Source organism: Rhincodon typus, chromosome 4 (genome assembly GCF_021869965.1).
Source record: "Rhincodon typus isolate 14 chromosome 4, sRhiTyp1.1, whole genome shotgun sequence".
Taxonomy (NCBI): Eukaryota; Metazoa; Chordata; class Chondrichthyes; order Orectolobiformes; family Rhincodontidae; genus Rhincodon; species Rhincodon typus.
Genome location: NC_063335.1, coordinates 6144530 through 6165630, shown reverse-complemented (window position 1 = coordinate 6165630; position 21101 = coordinate 6144530). Strand labels below are relative to the sequence as shown.

The following is a 21101-nucleotide window of genomic DNA, read 5'->3' as shown; positions in this document are numbered from 1 at the left end:
AAAATGTTCAGACACAGTTAATCTGTCGGGTACTGGAGAGAGAAAACAGCTCGAGGCTGGAAGTCTCTGATTCACCAAACTGGAACAGCAGTGGAAGCCTGTGCTTGATTGGAAGGATCAAATTCATAAGCAGATAAGAACAAGCTGGAAAATTTGGCTAGCCTTAGTTACAGCATGCAGTCTCCAAGAAAACTCAGTATGAAAGACAGTTGTAGAACAAAAGGTTTCAAGACTTGAAAAAGAAACAATCCTAAGAAAACCCTCAAAAGCTCAATCATTTGGGACAGATTTCACAAGAATATCTAAAGGACAATGAAATGAATATCTACAAAGTGGTTTTTGCTCATTTGTGCTAAAAACAAGGCAGTACTTGTCCTAAACTTCAAAATACATGTCAACTACAAAAGATACTGTTTAGTCATGAGCATTTCTAATCTTCTGTTGGCTAATATCTTAAAACTTGTCTTGCCATTCTTTCGGCTATTAACTGGGAGTTTGAGCCTTTCGAAAAGCTTCCACTTTGTAGATTGTAACAACGGGGGCAGATAGCACAAGAGGCTAAGAAGAAAATGGGTTATTAATAACGACAGTTATGAAACTCCAATGCTAGCTTCAGTGTTTCTTTGATCAGAAACGCTCAATTCTTCAAGAATTCTGGGAACCATTTACTTCATTAATTTGTTTACTCAAGCTAGTTTGCACATAGTCTGAGTAATAACCTTAAGAACTTGTTTCCATCCAGTTGCTGCTTGTCAATTTAATTTCTGAAACACTTAACCAGAGAGTTTCTTTTTCCTATGCTGTTCGTCCTGACTTGAACTCCGGAACATGGTTTTTCACCTTCACCTGTTCTGGTGTTTAAGAGAGCAGCTGGTAGGTGTCCTGTTGAAGGTGCAGGAAGCTAAATGGACCGCAACAGGGATCAGCACTGGCAAAGCGAGTTCATGTGAAGATTTATTTTGCACAAATACTAAAAGTGTAAATCAAGAGTCAATGGTTAAACAGGCTTAATAGCAAAGCAGGGAGAAGGGGCAGCAGTGACAGAGACACGGTCTGGTTTAATGCTGCATATATTGCATAACTGCAGTGCCAATACAGATACAGATAGTTGCGTTCTTGTGTGACCTTGCACTATAGAAAATCGTGTTATAGGAAATCGTTCTCCCTGTACAGCAGAAAGTCCGCGTTATCCAAACAGCATCCACTGTTCAGATTTCTAATTGTCTTAACAACGATAAGTCGTTTCTGTTCAAAAAATGGCCCAATTCTGTAGAGTATGCCCATTATCCTTGATTTGATCCATCCAAGAAAGTAATTTCTCCATGGATCTCAAATTATTTTAAACTCGTTACAGCCAATTTGCATTAACGAAACACGTGTTATAACAAAAATATCTGTATAAAATCTTTGACAATGATGTACTACAATAGGAAAATTGCAAACTGGTCATACTTGGACAGTACAAAACAAGAGAGAGCTGCTTGTTGTGAGCAAGTAATGAAATGAGTTCAACAAAATAACTAATTTAAAATGATTTGAGATCCATGGCGAAATTACTTTCTTAGATGGGTCAAATCAAGGACAATGGGACATAATCTTCAGAATTGGGCCATTTTGAACAGAAACCATGTATCATAGTAAGGCAAGTAGAAATCTGGATTTGGTTTGCAATACAGCTGTGGATTCTGGGAGAATTGGAGCTTTTAATTCAGAGACTTCATTGGTATAAGGGGAATAAGGGATATGTAGAAATAATTTTGTACATGAAATTGTCATAATGGAAAAAGCTTCACCTGCTCTGTAACCCAACCCTGCTCTTGTGACTTTAGATTAAATATAACATTAATCTTCTGCTTCATCTTACTTTTCCCACAAGATTCCTGGATTAAAGATGGATATGGTGGAGATATTCAGGTTTCTGGGAGTGAAAATCACCAATCTATCCTGGTCCACCAACGTTGACATTATGGTCTGTCAGCATAGCAATGCCTCTACTTCCTCAGGAGGCTAAGGAAATTCACCATGCCTATAAAGACTCTTACAATTTTTTATAGATTAACCATAGAAAAGCATCCTGTCTGGTTACATCAATGCGTGGTCTGGCAACTACTCTTTCCAAGACCAAAAGAAAATACAGACAGCTGTGAACACAGCCCTGTCCATCAAGCAAACTAGCCTCTTATCCAATGACTTCATCCATACTAGCTGCTGCATCAGCAAAACATCAACATAATCAAAGACTCTTCCCACCTCAGTTATACTCTCCTCCATTCTCTTCTGTCAGCCAGAAGGTATGAAAGACTGCATATATATACAAATAGATTCAAGAACAGCTTCTTCCTCGCTGTCAGAGTTTTAAACAGACCCCTTTAACGTTAATCTCAATCTGCAACTTCTGAGCAGCTGTAACACTGTATCCTGCATTCTGTTGTTACCCTGATGCACTTGTATAGTACGATCTGCTTGTAAGGCACCTAAGTCAACATTTTTTGCTGTACCTCAGTACATGTGACAGGAATAAATCAAATCAAATCAAATCAAATCAAATCATAGTAGCTGGCCAGGCCCACGACCACTTATTTCCAATTTCCTGCACTTATGCCCCCACCCCTTTCTCAGTCTCTCTCTCTTCCCCCAACAGATGCTACAAACTTGCTTTTCTAATACTTCTTTATTTCTGATTAAAAGCACCTATAGATTTTTGGTTTTGTTTGACAGTTTTTTGATTCATTCTGATTTTATTTCCAGAACTAATAATTCCTTTTCAATTAACTGGCTTAACTTTCAGTTCAATCCTCCTTTCATATACTCTATCGATCAAGGAAATGTTCCAGATGCTGCGATAGTAGGAACTGCAGATGCTGGAGAATCCGAGACAACAAGCTGCAGGGCTGGGTGAACACAGCAGGCCAAGCAGCATCATAGGAGCAGAAAGGCTGACGTTTCAGGCCTAGACCCTTCTTCAGAAATGGGGGAGGGGAAGGGGATTCTGAAATAAATAGGGAAAGAGTGGGCGGCAGATAGAAGATGGATAGAGGAGAGGATAGGTGGAGAGGCCTGCTGCGTTCATCCAGCCCTGCACCTTGTTGTTCCAGGTGCTGTTTTTTTTTCAAAAATTGGTTTAGGTAGAACTATTCAGTAGATTCAAATCAGCAGTTAGATTTTTTAAGTTTGGCTATACTCAATGAAATAGAATGGAAAGCTAAAACAGTCCTAATTCTAAAAATAAATATTTGCTGGATTTAAGTCCAATTCAGTATCGCATTTGGGTTCAAACTTAACATGTCTACGACTGTGTTTTATTTCGATGTTTCACAAAAAAAAAGCTTAAACATTGCTCCTTGTTCATGAATTTCAACTTATTGGAATTCCAGTGAAATTTTTACCAATGACTTTTTAATCAATTGAATGTAGCACAGTTGTAATTCATTCTTTATTTATTTGCACACAAATCCCAAGGGCTTGTATTCATATGGTGACTACACCCAAGAAGTCCCAATAATTTTAAGAAGTGTATTTCAACATTTTAATATAGACTAAGATAAAAATACTCTCTCATATTCATGCTGTCTATTATTTAAAAGAGGGTTCATTGGGAACATGAGTTGTATACATCTACAAATAATGTTCAAATATTAACTTGCACTAGAACAATTCCATATTTCCTCACATTGTGGTTGAAATCTATTAGTAATATTCCCATCCGTACAGCAGAATCAAATTGTTTGCTGAGATGTATCTAATTGATGGCATATTTTAAGCAATTTCCTGCCTTCCATTAGCCATGTTGTGGACTGAAATCCAAGTTGCTTAATGGTTAATAAAGGTCAACAATAAATTAAATATATTTAAAAATCACAGTTGCTGCTTCAGGATCTACAGTGCAACTCAATGGCAATGCAAATATAAACTACCACAAAAAATATATCTCTGGACAGGCAGAAAGTATGACGGTTAGAAATTATTAGCTTTTGAAGGAATAATTATCTCTAAAGAGAATCGGTACAGTTAATTTGGTTTGAGAAAGAGGGATCATCCACTGGGGCTCTTGTGGCACAGTGATACTGTCCCTACCTCTGAAACAGAAGACCTTATACCCCAGGTTTCTTTGTTCCTGAACCTCTTTTAGATTTGAGATTGGTGACGCATGCATCAGAGCCAGTTCCTTCCTCAAAAATCAGCTGCAGTCTACTACTCAATTGGATGGATAACTGCACCTTGTGTTCACCCAGTTCTCAACTGTGGCCCCACTTGGTGTTTGTGCACAGCTGTGGCCACACCTCAGTAACCATGTTAGTTTTCAGGTCAAACCAGGCAAGGATTACATAGGGGGCAAGTGTCCACATGAGAAACAGAATGCCCATCTTCACCCACCCTTTCCAATACATGTAACAGGGGAAACGGTATTCCTTTGTTGTGAATGAGAGCATTCCAGACAGTTGTGAGACCAGTAGGCTCATTGATACTGGCATGAAAGTGCTGCAGGTGATCACATGCTTCAGTGGTTTCAACTTGTCAAGCCATCAGCCTCAAGTGTGCAAGACAGAGTGGGGCTAGTCAAGAGCAATTCTTTTTCATTGTAAATTAACTCTCAAACTGGCTATTCTTGTGTGCACGGGATACTAACTCCTTACATAAATCCCTTTTATCCTGAAAAGCAATATTTAATTTTTCAGCTATGTGTTCGTTCCTCTTCGTCTTACACAAGTGAAAAGTCTGCTTCATTCCTTTGAATGCAGCATCTCCACTCAAAAGGAAGCCAGACCAATACAAATTGACATTGCTAGCTTAAGCAAAACTCACCATCGCTGTTAGCTGGCCCTCCACAGCTCTCAGCAGCTGCAAACATTTCTGCATGATCAAACTAAAGAATGAAGGGCAAAGAGCAGGTGCAGCTTTCGAACCACCGCTAACATGTCAAAATGTTTGCCATTGAGCCGAGGGGCCTAACAAATTGTCTCATGAGTCTACAACTGCCCCTCGAGGACATCTGTGACAATCATCTGTACATACACCCAAACAATGATCAATTCTGAAACTTTCAAAGGAAAGCTCAATAAGAAACAGAATAAAACTGCTGAAATACTCCACAGGAGGGCTTCAGATGCCAGGGTAGGAGCTGACTATCAGGCCTGGGATTTCATCTTGCAGAAGGAAGGCATGGGAAATGCAACAATGGTGGCATCCAGTGAGTCCCATTGGAATATTTCCATCACCACCATTTATGGAGAGAAGGCAATGTACCAAAATATTTGGATGCATCCTACAACCTAAACAGTGGCAGCAGATTGATTCTCTCAGTTACTCAACAAAGCAACATAGATAAAAACCAAAAGAACTGCGGATGCTGTAAATCAGGAACGAAAACAGAAATTGCTAGAAAAGCTCAGTAGGGGTCTGGCAGCATCCGGGAAAAAAAAAGTCAGAGTTAATGTTTTGGGTCCGGTGACCCTTCTAACATAGATATTAGGATCACCCAGGTTTTCAGAGCAGTGGAGTGCTCTGAAGACCATAAAACACTCTGCTCCAAAGACCATAAAACACTCTGCTCCAAAATGAAATTTACCAGCTCATTCAAAAGACCAAGATGCACAAGACCCCTCAAGAAAAGTAGACACGCGAAAACTGTCATCTACCAAACGTCGCAAATAACTCAGGCTCAGAGTTGAGAAACAGTCGAACTCGAAAGAAAATCCAAGTGATGGCACTGAAGGAGGGTCACTGGGTCCGAAACATTAACTCTGCATCTATAGAGAAAGCAATCAGACCTGCTGAGTTTGTCCAGCAATTTCTGTTTTTGCTTCAAATTAAACAGTCCAGGCAGTTGCCAGGAAATGAAGTAAACACATCCCAGCAACACAAATGAAAGCAAGACTGGTTCAACAAAAACCATGATCAAAAGTAAGACACCGTGACATAACAACGCAGCACAGCAGGGAAACAACCGTACATCTACTGCTAAGAAATCATTCCAAAGACAGAAAAAGGAATATGCACAAGTCAGTGAGATTCAAATCCATGCTGATTAGTATGATCTAAGCAATTTCTACGAAGTCCTCAAAACTGCATGGTCTTCACCCATATCGTTACTCAGCTATTCTCAATCCTGACAGGAATCTCTCCGGCCAGCAGGACATTCATCAAGACTGAGCACTTCAGGTTATGCTTAACCATCCATCCACTGTAAATTGGGTGGAAAAAATAAGCTTCTAGACGGGTGCTAATGTGAAAACCTGGACAGAACCCAACCTTGTGTTGTGCATTTTTGACAAAGCCATCAGATACAAGCTATCAAGTAAAGTTTTAAGTTCAGGTGGGATCCCAGGAGCATTTTACACATTTTAAGCATCATAGCTAGCTGTCAAACTCTCACATTCATACCACAGAACATGGTGGGATCAATAAATCATTCGAGAAAAATTGAAGTGTGCCACAATTGTTCACATGTACAAAAGGAAAAGAACAAAGATGTATACAACTTCAAGAAGAATCTTATAGCTTTGATACTAGCCAAAGTCCTACTCAGACTAGGGTGAGCTGCACAACATGTACTGCAAGAAAATCAAGTTGATTCAGAAAAGCTGAGACAATCTTCAGCAATTACAACAGAAATGCTACAAGCAACAGATGGAACTTGTTGTTCAGCTGAAACATCTGATAATGTAAACACATAAATCTTGCACAAAGTTTTTGCCATCCTTGGTTGTGCTGATACAGCAGATTCAGGATTAAAAATTACAGTCAGAATGTTAACTGTGGTGAACACATTGGCCTCTTTCAAGTAAAGAAAAAGGCGTGAAGCATGGGTATGTCACAGCCCCTGTGTTCAACAGTATATTCTTTGCTGTGATGTTGAGGCATTTGATTACATTTGGAACAGATTGAAATCTCTTCAAACTACGACAATTCAAAATCTCAAGTTTTCTTCATCCATTTGTGGGACGTAGGTGTCTCTGGCTGGCCAGCATTTACTGTCCTTCCCTAGTTGTCCTTGAGCTGGTGGTGAGCTGCCTTCTTGAACTGCAGCAATCCATCTGCTGTGGATTGACCCACATTGTGGTTTAGGAGGTAATTTCAGAATTCGGATCCATTGACAGTGAAGCAACGGCGATTTATTTCCAAGTCAGGATGGTGAGTGGTTTGGAGGGGAACTTGGAGGTGTTCTTGTTCCCATTATCTTTCCTGATGGAAGTGGTCATGGATTTGGTAGGTGCTGTCTGAGGATCTTTGGTGAAATTCTGTAGTCCATGTTGCATCACACTGTTGCTTCTGAGCAGCGGTGGTAGAGGGAGTGAATGTTTGTGGATATGATGCAAATCAAGCAGGCTGCTTTGTCCCATATGGTGTTGAGTGTTGTTGGAGCATCAATGTCCTGACTTGTGCCTTGCAGATAAACAGGCTTTTGGGTGTCAGGTGGTGAATTATCTGCTGCAGTCTTCCTAGCCTCTGGCCTGCACTTGCAGCCACTGTGCTCATGTGTTGCATCCAGTTGAGTTTCTAGTCGATGGTAACCCCAAGGGTAGTGGGGGATTCAGTGATGGAAACACAACTGAATGTCAACGGGCAGCTGTAATATTGTTTCTTATTGATGATGGTCTTTGTCTAGCATTGTTGTGGCACAGATGTACTGGCCACTTGCCAGCCCAAGCCTGGATATTGTCCAGATCTTGTTGCATTTGAAAAAGACTGCTTCAATTACAAAGATGATGGAACAGAAATTGCTGTCATTGGTACACACAATGTAGAGAATGCCAAATACATTAAATAGTGTTGACTGTCTTCTTGCATACGTAAAGCACTATACAGTGAGTCATTGTTATGTTCAAGATAGTCAGCCCTGAAAACAAAAAAGCGTGTTTGAACCCCTCAGAACAAGATAGTGCTTACCCATGGCAAGAACTGGTCACAGAATTGTTTCACATGGGGAGGCTGCAGCTACCACACTGTTCTGACTGACCCAGAAAAACTCTCCCTCTTATTGCCTTACTGTGTTTGAAATGTTGACACTGTTCGCAGCCAATATGCACACAAAGTCTCACAAAAAGCAAAATGACAACTGGCCAGAAAATTTGTTTTACCATGAATGATTTAAAAATACATACAGACAGAATAAATCTTTAGAGACCATCTTAGATGACAGGTAGGCCTTCAGTTTAACACCCAACCTAAAGACAACACCTCAGGGCTGTGGAATATTCCTTCCAGTGCAAGGTGAAATTACATATTACGTGGAACGAGCTTAACTTTGCTTCAAGTGTACAACCCATGACTCAGCTCGCGATGCTAACAAATGTCTATTCACTCAAATATCTAAATTTTCTCTGCATTGTTCCCATTTGTCCCCTTCCACATGTTCACACTGGTTTGCACAGACGAAATTTGCCACTGAACTATATCTTCCTTTCCAAAGATGAACAGCAAAACCTTTGCTAGAGAGGTCAACGACCTTTCAACCAATTAATGATCACAACAGAAAAGTAAAATAAAAAAAAACTCAACATACATGCAACATCATCAGATTGGCCAATCCTCAGGCTTACTTCTGAAGACATTCCAGATAAATTGCTAAAACATCGTATTTCTGAAGTCAATTCTCCGGAAGACTTGCTAACAATGTCGATTTAAAGCAATTACCAGTCTCCAGCAATAACTAGGTTGAAGAGAACATACACAAAATAGCCTGCAGCTTTCATGCACACGATAAAAATACATGTTTGCTTTGTAATAATGAACAGCATAGTATTTAAAATGTTCTCTCTATTCTGCAATGTCTAATCTACAAAGCAAAATCCTCAGTCCCCAGCTGAAGATCTCATCTGAAAGATGGTACTTCCGACAGTCCAGCACTCCCTTAATACTGTACTGGAAAGTTGACTCTGATTTTATTTTGTTCAAGCTCAATAGGACTTGAATCGAGAACCTTGTGCCACAGAAGTAAAAGGATTACCAGTTCAAGTCAATTTGTTTTCATTGAATAAAAAAAGAAAAAGAGAAATAAATTGCCCATCAAGTGGTGCCAGCATTCAGTTTCTCATGTATCTATCAATTGCCTGAGAGCTGAGGCAGGGCTAACTTTTATACTCTAACTAGCCCAAGTGTAGGCTGCACCTGTCATCCCTCTGAAAGACAAATCCTGTTGAGCATAACATTGAACCTAACAGCTGATTATTCTGCTTTCAGTTCTATCTATAGAGCTCCCAAGCACGGAAAGTTGAGCCTAATTCAGCAACCTGCCTGGCTCATTAGCTCCTCAGATAGCATAATTATCTTTCTACTATACATATTATCTTCATTTGCCAAGCTGGACGTTTTTTTTTCCCCTTTCACCACAGCATTTGAGACTTTTGATTTACTCGACATGTTTAAACGCATTTGAGATTGCTCTTCAAAAGTATTGCTGCAGGGAAACTAAATCTCAGCTCTCCTTATAGTTCCTTGCTAAATGGAGCTTGACAGTCCAAAAGACATTGGTTTCTACTGTTAGAATTTTTGAACCCCAATCACTGAAACAGAAAATTTTATGGACTTACAATTGAAGCTTAGAGAAAGCTACTTTAATGTAGGCTAAATGCATAATTTTGATCTGATAATTTGAGTTAAGCAAATTAGTTATTCTGGTACACCGCAATATGTTATCCCTAAAATGTAGTAAAAATGTGACAACGTTTAGACTTGCTTGATTTGGAATGAATAGTGGTCCAATTCAGCCTCTAAATTTGAAGATACATTCAATTATCACATCTCACTGGGGTTCTGCACCAGAAATCAAGTCCGCTATTCTTGGAGGCATCACAAAAGTTAAAGATTTTATTCAAATACACGAAGGCTTCCCAATTTACTTGTTGGTTCAGGCACATAAATAAAGTGAGGACTAGGGTTCTGTGCTTAATAATTTCTATTTATATGCAATGAATACTTTCTACCTACAGATAAAGTGCATAAAAAGGTGTAAAAACAGAAAAGTGTATAATATTGCTGCACAAAGCACCATCTTAGGTACAAATGTACCTTTGCACAAAAAACCTAGGCACAAAGTAGTAAAAGAAAGAGTTAAAAAAGTTAAGCATTACCTTCACAGATTAAGTAGAAAGATAAAGAAATGAGGTAATAGTTAACATTAAAGTCCTTCTTAATTCCTTTATTTTCCTAGTTTAAGTTAAAAGTTCAGTTGTCTGAGCAGAGTCTTCCGCTTAGCTCACTCTCCAGGAGACCTCAGCTGCCTGTTCTGGATGCCATCACCACCAATATTAGGGGATATCCCAAACCACTTGCTCTTCCCACGTTGGGCCATGATGCCATCGCTGCTGCTACTGAAGTTGCCTGAATGGGTGGAGTCAAGCTCCCACAAAACCAGGATTTTTAGTTTAGCATTCAGTAGCAATGGCTGGGGTCTAGAAGCTGAATGTGGAATCTCTTATCCCACTGTTACAGCTAAAAGCTAGGGTTGTCTTCCTGCTGTTAAAATTGCTTGGGAGACAATTTCACTGAATTTGCCTTTGCCAAGGGTGGCTTTATGAGATGTTACTATATTGGAACAGTGAACGAATGTTAATTTATACACACACTCACACACCTTTGTTAAGCAGTTTGATAGTATTATAGTTAATCCAATATTTTTTACACTACAGTTAAAATACATTAAAAGTATTACAAAATTAAAGTGTTTTTCTTGCAGTCAAGTAGGTGACCAATCGAATTGAATCTGGAATGCAACGTCTTACACTTATCTTTAAAATAAGAAGAAAAGTTAAGGTCTTAGGCTATCTTAATATATTTTGAGGGAACTTTGTCTGGTCCATAATAACTACAACTGTCTTCTATGACCAAGCCAGTTCTGTATCTATCCTACTAGGTCACCTATAATCATCAAAAATCCCCAAATGTGAGGAATCTTGTCCCTAAGAATCTTCAACAATTCCGGTCTTGTATGTAGGCTCACCTCCCTGAAATTTCCAGGATTATCCTTGTTGCCCTTCTTAAACAAAAGGGACAATATCAGCTATTCTCCAGTTTTTGGACTGAACAGGACACAAAGATTTCATAAAAGGCCCTGGCAATTTCCTTGCTCACCTACCTCAGTATTCTGGTATAGATCCCATCAAGTCCTTGTCTACCTCATGCTTTTCAAAGCACCCAAAAACTCCTCCTTTTTAATACTGACATGCCCTAAAATATGAACATACTCACCACCACCACCACTCCCCCCCGCCTCTACACTCACCATCCACCATGTCTTTCTCTTTTGTGAATAATGATGCAAAGTATTCTTTAAGGCCCTCAACTACTTCCTCCAGCTCCATGCATAAATTCTGTCCTTTGTCTTCAAGTAGACCTACAATTTGATCATACTTGGCATCCAAGGCTCCACTATTATTTTGACAAAGACAACAAGACTCTACACGTCTGCTGCAGTTATTGCAAACTACGCAGAATCTCAATATGGAATTGCAATGCCTATCGTGAAAAGTCTAGAAACATACTAGCAGATGTACTGCACTTAAACAAGGTGGACAAAAAACTAATAGTCAAGGTACTGAAAATTTGAAAACACTCACTTGTTTGGTTAGGTGCAGCTCCAACAACACAAGATATTTGACACCAACCAGGATAAAGCAGATTTCTTGACTGGTAACATATCCACAAACATTCACTCTTCCTACCACTGACACTCCGTGTATGTGTACCATCTACAACATTAAGTGCACAAATTCACAAAGTTATCCTTCAAAAACACCTTCCAAATCCAGAAGGACAAGGTTAACAGATTCATGGGAACACAATCAGTTGCAAGTTCCCCTTCAAGCCACGCACCATCTTGACTTGGTATTCAATTGCCATTCTATGGACAACAAATGGTGATCCAGCCAATGATACCCAATTCCCCTATATGAAGAAAATACACTCCAAACAATTAACTGTCTTAAGAACTGTCTCAAATCAAGAATTAACTATTTTAAGTACTTTATTAAAAACGGGAAGTTTGAATTTTAAATTGCAATTTTTTGAAGTGTTGGTGTCCAACTTTTACTTTTAAAAGAAAAACAAACAAACATTCATATATGAACTTTGGAATCTAACAGTGATGCAGATGACTAGGAACTGACGCAATGTAACGTAACTGCCTAATGTAGTGCCAGTCCTGAGTTTCAGCCCGAAACGTGGACTTCCCTGCGCCTCATATGCTGTCTGACCTGCTGTGCTTTTCCAGCTCCACATTTATTGACTAATGCCATATGCACAGAGAGCTAGCAGAAATAAGAACTTTCACCCATCAATCCAATTCAAAAATCAGGTTCTCAAATTGGAATATTCGTATGCTACGTGCTTTGATAGGTCTTTGATAAGTCTTTGAATCAAAGTTTTAAACTTTCAAAGAGTATTGCATTTCACACAAGATATTGCTATAGAAAGGCATCTTGATGACAGAGGACAGGGCAAAGTAACAAACTATGTGTTAACACTATATGCCTGTTAGTGGCTATATCATACTATTAAACTTTGCTTTCAAGTTTTTCAACCACTTAACATGTGCAATTCAAATCACCAAATCTACCAATATGTCCAGTGAGCATACTTCCTCAAGGGATTCCCTGTTTTTGCACATTCAGACATTCACCCAAACATCTCATTCTAACTTAACTTTTGCATTCAAAGTGGGAATATGGGTTCAAAAGACAAACATCCACTCTCTCACCGTTTGGAGTTTTCAAACCATGTCAATTTCTGACAAAATCCTTTCCTGGTAAAAAAGCACTTGGAGTATTGTGTACAGTTCTGGTCGCCGCATTATAGGAAGGATGTGGAAGCATTGGAAAGGGTGCAGAGGAGACTTACCAGGATGTTGCCTGGTATGGAAGGAAGGTCTTACAAGGAAAGGCTGAGGGACTTGACGTGGTTTTTGTTAGAGAGAAGAAGGTTAAGAGGTGACTTAATAGAGACCTACAAGATGGTCAAAGGATTAGATCGGGTGGACAATGAGAGCCTTTTTGCTCGGATGGTGATGGCTAGCACGAGGGGACATAGCTTTAAATTGAGGGGTGATAGATATAGGACAGATGTCAGAGGTAGGTTCTTTACTCAGACAGTAATAAGGACGTGGAATGCCCTGCCTGCAAAAGTAGTAGACTCGCCAACCTTAAGGGCATTTAAATGGTCATTGGATAAACATATGGATGATAATGGAATAGTTTAGGTTAGATGGGCTTCAGATTGTTGCGCCGACCTGTGAAACCATCGAGGGCCGAAGGGCCTGTACTGTGCTGTTATGTTCTATGTTCTATCTCAATAATGACCAGGGTAACAAGAAAACTGGAGTGGGGTGGAGCATGTAGAACTTTGTCATTTTCACAGCTTTCAACTGTCATAGATAATTTTGTAGCAGTTTGCATCAAATGAGAAAAGATATGGGTTACACACCTATATCATTACAAAATTAAAGAGTGACTTGAAACTGTCGTTAAAAGCATGTTTTCAAAAAGCACCTTTGCACAGAATATCCTTTAAATAACAAGCTTCAGCCACAGCCCAAGACGGAGTGAGCAAACCCAGCATTCAAGCTTTTAAGATGCAGAGGTTGAGGGATTTTGGCAGACAATTCCAAAACTATGTGGCTGAGAACTCTTTGGCTGATGGAATAGCAAATAAAAGGGGAGAGAATGCATCACAAATCAGACTGAAAACAAATTCAGATGGCATTTCAGTTTGTATACCTTGCACGAGTAGGATTTAGCAGAACCATGGCAGAACTTTCATGTGTAGATGTTAAATTTTGAAGTTTAAGATAGGGAACTCGTGTACAAGAGCAAAGATGGGTGTGATTCATAAGTGCGACAGGATACATCTAGCTCAGTTTTAATTATTTTATATGCAAGATCAGCAAAGCAGAAAGGAGTACACAAGGAATTCTGCTAACATTGGAAGTCTTCTACCTAGTGTGACTCAAATCATTTAAAGATCACAAACAAACGGTAACCCTGCACAACCTGTGTCAAAGTACAGTTGCAGGGTCACGTGAAAATCAAAACTCCAAGCAACTGTGTACTCAGTGCTCTTATTGCATTTAATAAACCTTAGTCACTTGTCTGACCTGCCTACAATCTGTGTAGAGAGGGTGTTTTTCCATCCTATTGCCTTAATGAAAATAAATTTAGAAACACCAAGACTATACACATGCATGTGAGCAGAAATAGGAATTTTAACATTGTATGGTCCCAAGGTTTCACAGCTTACATCTTTAAGGCTCAAAATGCAGAATGGGCACCATGTGTCTACAGCATTAAGATTCCTTCCACAGTACAAAAATATAACAAACAAAGCCAAGACAAAACTGAAATTTCTCTCCAACTCCACTAAGAAAAACTCACATCTCAATATAACTGCAATGCTCTCAAGCATCTAGTCACCCAAAATCTGGTCGTAGACTATTTCTAATCTTCTACAGAGAAACTAAACTTCCCTGTGCTTCTATTTCTTATTCCTTGGTTTATCCCAGCATGGACAAAATATTTGGAAAGGTCTGTTGTTAATATAAACTGCTTCATCAATAAGTTGAAAGTAGGTATACCAAGATTTGTTCAAGCATCCATAACTCAAGTTAAATGGAAATTAAGGTGAACACTAATTTAGTTTGGATATGTGGCCCCATCAGGTTCCATATACCTGTGACAAAGACACAACAGAGATCCTTAAATCTCATTGCGATAACCTTCCGTCCTATCAGAACAATATGCATCCAGTTTCTTACGATATTAAAATAAGTATTTTTGCGTAGAGTCCTAGCAACAGAAACAACAATCCACTGGGATGGAGAGGGTGGAACTGCTTCCCATGTCTTTCCTCAAGACACTCAGTTCAATTCAGAGAACCCGGTGTGGAACTGCTTCCCATGTCTTTCCTCAAGACACTCAGTTCAATTCAGAGAACCCGGTTCATCAACTTCATTGCTACCTGTTTAAATCTTGTCCTCAAAATTATTTTACTAGTCAAAAAAAATGTCAAATTCTCACAACCTATTCTGGTTACATGCCATTTTGATTAAAACATTATTCTCTCAAAACTCAGATAGCAGGAACTGCAGATGCAGGAGTCAGAGCCAACACAGTGTGGAGCTGAAGGAACACAGCAGGCCAGGCAGCAGAAGAGTAGGAAAATTGACGTTTCGGGTCAGGACCCTTCTTCTGAAGGAGGGACCCCGACCCAAATCATAGACTTTGCTACTCCTCTGCTGTTGCCTGATCTGTTGTGTTCCTCCAGCTCCACACTGCATTCTCTCAAAATTGTCTCTTATTGCTACAGTGCTTAAAATTCAGTACGATCAACGTATTTTGCTGAAGTTCAAGAGGTCAAGTTACCACCTTCAACAGATAATGAAACACCACAATGTTGTATTTGAAAAAAAATCTCTTGTTAATAGTTATCAATTAAGTCAGTTAAACTAAATACTTTCATTTTGATCGCCAATTAGACTGGCAATTCATCTGTGTTCATGTACAGAATTTTTCAGAAAACAAACACCAATACCACCTCTCCTAGCTACTTAATTGATTTAAATAGAATCAAATGGTGTTGAAAACACGCTTATCTATTCATTTGCATGATGTCTTAAGCAAATATGCCATAACTGCTAAGAGACCATTTGCATTGCTCACCAGAAAAGTGAATCAACTTGGGTTCCCTATGGAACATGACTTGTCACAAATCCAAGTGTTTTAGCCACACATGAAGAGATGAGAACTCATCTAATTCAAAACGCATTATGTTTAATGTTATCCCTATGTAGTGGCATTACTTTTTTCCTATAATCTGTAAAATCAATGAAATACATTCTGAAGTACCTGTCAGAAAAACTGGATACAAAAGTAGAATCACTGTATCAGAGAATCCCTACAGTGCAGAAAGAGGAAAGGTTGGGAAAAGGTTGATGGAAGGTTACTGAAGGAGTAGCCAAACCAAGTCATTTTGATGAAGTTACTGTGAAGACATAGAGCAATTTGATAGCAGGTCTGAAGAAACTGAAAATGCTGCTATCAAGCCAAGCTTGTGAATGGGGTCACTGGATGAAGAATGCAACAGGCAGCATAGTAAGAAACCAAGGTTTCAAGGGTGGAAACATGTTGGCAAAGCTACTGCAAAAGCCATGAAAAGACTTAGAATCTGAAACAACATACATGAATATAAAATACAATCAGCAGCAGGCCTTAAGCCTGCACTGCTATTCAATAAGATCATACCTGATCTGTTTGTATTTCAAATTCCATATCTGGTCTACACTTGATAATATGATATTCCCTTGCCAGGCAAAAATCTACCTACCTTTACATTAAGGAAATTCAATGACTCCACTTTGTGAGGCAGTGTTCAGAAGTCACAGAAACCTCAAAATAAAAATTTTCTTCATCTTGTTTCAATAAAGGACCAAAACTAATTTTTAAACCGTGCCCTCCAGTTCTGGATTCACCCACAAAGCCATTCAGGATCTAAACACTTCAAGTCACCCCTCACACTCAACTCCAGTGGGGTAAAACAGAACAGTGTGCTCAACCTATCCTCAAATGACAATCCATTCATTCTAGCTATCCATCTCTTAAAACTCAGTGGAACTGCTTATAATTTATGTTAGTCCTCGAATGCTGATTTTGGTCTCATAATTTAAGAAGTGGTGTCACCAATATTGTGTACAACTTAACATCTTTACTGTTATGTTCAGTTCTTCTCATCATAAATAAAGCATCCATTAGTCTTCGAGATCAAATGCTGTACCTGCATAGTGACTTTTGTAATTTAGGCATGAGAATACCAAGTTCCCTAGGGGCCTCAGAATTCCAGAGTTGCTCTCCTTTTAAGTTATAGCTTGTTTTTTTCATTTATTCACTTTGCCAGAAACACGTCGCATTTCCCTGCATTACATTCCATCTGCCAGGCTTTCCTTACTCACTTAAACACTATCCATCTACAAACTCATGTTTACTTCACACCATACTTACCTACTCATCTATGTATTATCTTTGAATTTAGATACATGCCTTCATTGAACTCATTTAAATTATTGATGCAAGTTGTAAATAGCTGAGGTCCCAAAACAATCATCCTGTGGAATGCCACTCAGCACACCCTGCTAATCAAAACAAAAACTTACGCATTTCATTTTCCACCAGCTATTCATGCTAATATGGTACCTTCCTCTATTATGAGATCTAATTTTCCATAATAACCTCTGGTGTGGAACCTGATCAAAAGGCCTTCTGGAAATCCAAGCAGTTCCTTTTTATCAACATGTTACTCCTTCAAATAAATCTAACAATTGGTTAAACATGATTTCACTTTCACAGAACTGTGCTGACTCTTCACAAATACACTATGTTCCTTTAAATGCTTATCTCTAACCTCTTTTAAAAAGGTGGATTTTAACACCTTCAAAATGTCAAGTCCATCTTCTCCCCCATCTATCCACCCCACCCATCCCATTGACCAATCCCCACCATTCCCTACCTGCACTCACCTATCACCATCCCACCTACCTTCCACAGCCCCACCCCTCCTCTCTCTATTTATTTCCCAGGTCCTTTCCCCCTCCCCATTTCTGAAGAAGGGTCCCAACATGAAACGTCAACTCTCCTGCTTCTCTGATGCTGCCTGGCCTGATATGTTCCTCCAGTTCCACATTGCTGTCTGACTCCAGCGTCTGCAGTTCTTGCTATCTCAGTCTTAAAAGTTTTCTTGTTTTCTGCCTCCCAGAGGTTATATTTGCTTCTTTTCAGGCTGATGGGATACTTTCAGGACCTAGGGTATTTGCAAAATCAAAATAAATCTACTACCTCATCAGATTTTAAAGACCTTAAGAAGTCCATTTTGACCCTTATAAATGTCAGTGTTATTTTAAAATTGTGAACTGAAAATGAGGAAAGAACCATTTCAAAATCAGGGATTGCAAAGATTGCTGCATGGTTTGAAAGGAAATAACTTACTTTTTGTGACCACAGTTTGCACAGCTGTGAGTTACAGCAGTGGTTGCAAATGAACTGGAGCTGAAGGACTGTACACAAATGGAGCTTTGGTTGGCAAGTAGTCAATCAGTAACTGGTCACTCTTCTACAAATCAATGACAAAGGTCTTCTGCCAGCAATAATTGTGTGATTGGTTTTCAGATAACTAATCAGCTTTGGACGAGAACAGGATGCAAATAAGCTTCGACCATCAGCAGTTTAAAAGTTTGCTTTCTGTTCTCTGCAGTAAAAAACATTTTAAGCCTGAAGAAAACCAGTTCTTTATTTTTGCTGTTGCTGTAACCCGTGACTTCTGAATAATAAGATTTTTTTTACATGAGCGAGAGTGTGCTCATTAGGGAATTAGAGATTTTAATTAGTTATATGCCAATAGTTCGTAACTGTTTACTTGTAGCTAGTGTGCAACTAACCTGGCCCATGCTTTGTCAATAGTAATGTAACAGATCGGCAAATTGTGGGATATTTTGTTTTTTTTAACAATCTTTAACTTTTCCAAGAACTCTGGGAATAATGGAGTTGAATTACCATAACGTTACCCCAACTGAAACATAACACCTTGTGATAACAATTTCACCAAGATTCTCTCTCCTTTCTACCTCCTGACATATAGTTATTCTTGACATTTTTTTTGTATCTACTCTAGTGCAGTCAGAAGTAAACTTTTGTTCATTTCTTCTGCCATTTCCATCTTATCCACTATTAACTCACTATTCTACAGTACTAATGCTCACTTTACTTTTTCTTTACATTTTTAAATACTTGTGGAAACTCTTGCCTTTTTCCCTTCCTCCCACTACAATTCCTCATCTCCACCCAAACAATTTCTGTATCCTGATCACCTGAACGAAATGCCATCAGAGTAGCACTATCCTTCATTAACAGTGCTACTTCACTACCTCTGACTAGTTTTGTATCCTCAAATGTCATTACTCAGCATTCAGGGCCTTATTCTTGACATCATGCAACATAATGGCTATCAGATCATAATCATTTATTTTTATGTGTGCGACTAAATTACTTTGTTGTGAATATGATACTTATTCATAAAGAGAGCCTTCAGTTTTATCTTTTTGTTATCTTTGTAACATTTAATACTGGTTGGTGATGAACTTCCTGCCATTCTCTGACCCTCCGACTATTTTACTCTACCTCGTCTTAAATGTCATACATACGTTTCCACCTTTGATCTCCTACCACCAAGCCGCCTCCTATTTCCTCGGAATGCAGTTCACAAACTTCCAGCAAAACTCAAAATAGATTGCCCCACTGGTACAACCCTACTTCCATCAGTACTGGTGCCAGTGCTCCACAGACCAGAACCCACCTCTTCTGCAACAGCCTTTGACCCAAGTTTTCATCTTTCCAATTTCATGTACCCTATTCCAATTTGCACCTGGTTTAGGTAACAATGCAGAAAGCATGAACTTTGAGGTTCTGCTTTTTAATTTAGTGCCTACCTCCTAAAATTCCCTACACAGGACATCTTTCCAGTTCTGAAAAAATATCACTGGACTTGGAAGACATTAACTGCCTTCTTTCCACAGATGCTGCCAGATTAACTAAGTATTTCTTTCAGATTTCCAGCATCAGCAGTTGAGTTTACTTTTACTTATTTCCTCATTCTACTTATGTCGTTAGTTCCTTCCTGGATTACAACAACTGGATCCTCCCCTACCATGACAAAATTACACTTTAGCCCTGAGCAGATGTCCAGAACCCCAGCATTGGGCAGGCAACAGCCATCTAGAGTGTCACTCAAAGACTTATTTCCAGAGGGATAGAAAAATAGATAAGTTATGCTAAATCTGGGTTGAAATTGCCTCAGATAACACCCAAATCCTGCGTGCAGTTTTGGTTGCTATATTATAGAAAAAGTGAAATGATGATCATGAGGAAGAAAGGGCAATACCAGAAATACACAGTTAGGTCTATGATCAAACAATGAACAGGCTGATCTATCTTTTGAAGGATGGCTGAGGGGTGACTTAATAGAAGTCTTTACAATTATGAAATACTTCATCCACAGTCTGACTACTACTAGGGAACAAAAGATCTAAAAGCCATCAATATATAGAATCACCAAGAAATCAACTGAGAAGGCAGAAAAAATTCTTTATGGTGGTAACACGGACTTTAATGATAGGACTGAGCAGAGAAGAAATTTATAGTGGCATTTAAGCAGAAGCCAGATAAGTATGAGGAAGAAGGAACAGAAGTTGATAAAGTCAGATGAGGAAGACGACGAATTATGAAGCACAAATGCTGGTATGGACTGATTAGGTCAAATGTCTACGCTGTTTGCTGTCTAATGTTACGGTAATAATCTCCCGATTACTGCCCGAGCCACGTGCAAATTGGCATAGGAATGCAAGAATGAGGGAAGTAAACATGTGGCTAAGAGTGGTGTGGGAAAGAGGGGTTCCTTTTCATGGGGCAATGGCATCAGTACTGGAACAGGAGGGATCTGTACCGTTAGGACAGTCTCTCCACCTGAGCTGAGACCAATTGTTCTAGTGAAAATGGTAAATAGGTTAGTCAATAGGACTTTAAACTAGCAAGCGAATGGGGAAGGGTAAAACTCCAATTAGTATAGTAGCCAATAGGAAACAAAGCAGCAGGTTAACATCTGTGGGGGTGGCTTCAACTGCATGGAAAAGTATGAAAAAACGGAAAGAAAGGAGATTTCAGGAAAGGCTGTTAAAGTCTCCGGCACACAAAATATGACAGTGTTTGGAAAGGGATAGGAATCAAACTTCAAGCACACTGGATAAACTAACGACAATGAGAAGAAGGTTGGTCAATGCTGGACTGAAGGCGCTGTATCTGAATGCACGTAGTATATGAAATATGGTAAATGAGCTTATGGTACACATCAAAATTGGTAGTTATGACAAGCCAGGCATCATGGAGATGGGGCTGCGAGGGAATCAGCACTAGGAGCTAAATATCGGAGGATATACATCCTATCAAAAAGACATAATAACAAGGTGTGGAGCTGGAGGAACACGGCAGGCCAGGCAGCATCAGAGGAGCAGGAAAACTGATGTTTCGTGTCGGGACCTGAAACGAAACGTCAGCTTTTCTGCTCCTCTGGTGCTG

At 39.3% G+C, this 21101-nt stretch overlaps 1 protein-coding gene across 1 annotated transcript in view; it reads right to left on the bottom strand.

Moving 5' to 3' along the window:
• The window catches only part of lrrfip2 (leucine rich repeat (in FLII) interacting protein 2), an 85093-nt gene that overhangs the window by 25500 nt on the left and 38492 nt on the right, over nt 1-21101 (bottom strand). Inside the window, exon 3 of the mRNA XM_048595625.1 lies at nt 11556-11687. Coding sequence (XP_048451582.1) covers nt 11556-11687 — 132 coding nt within the window. The remainder of the gene's footprint in view (nt 1-11555; nt 11688-21101) is intronic.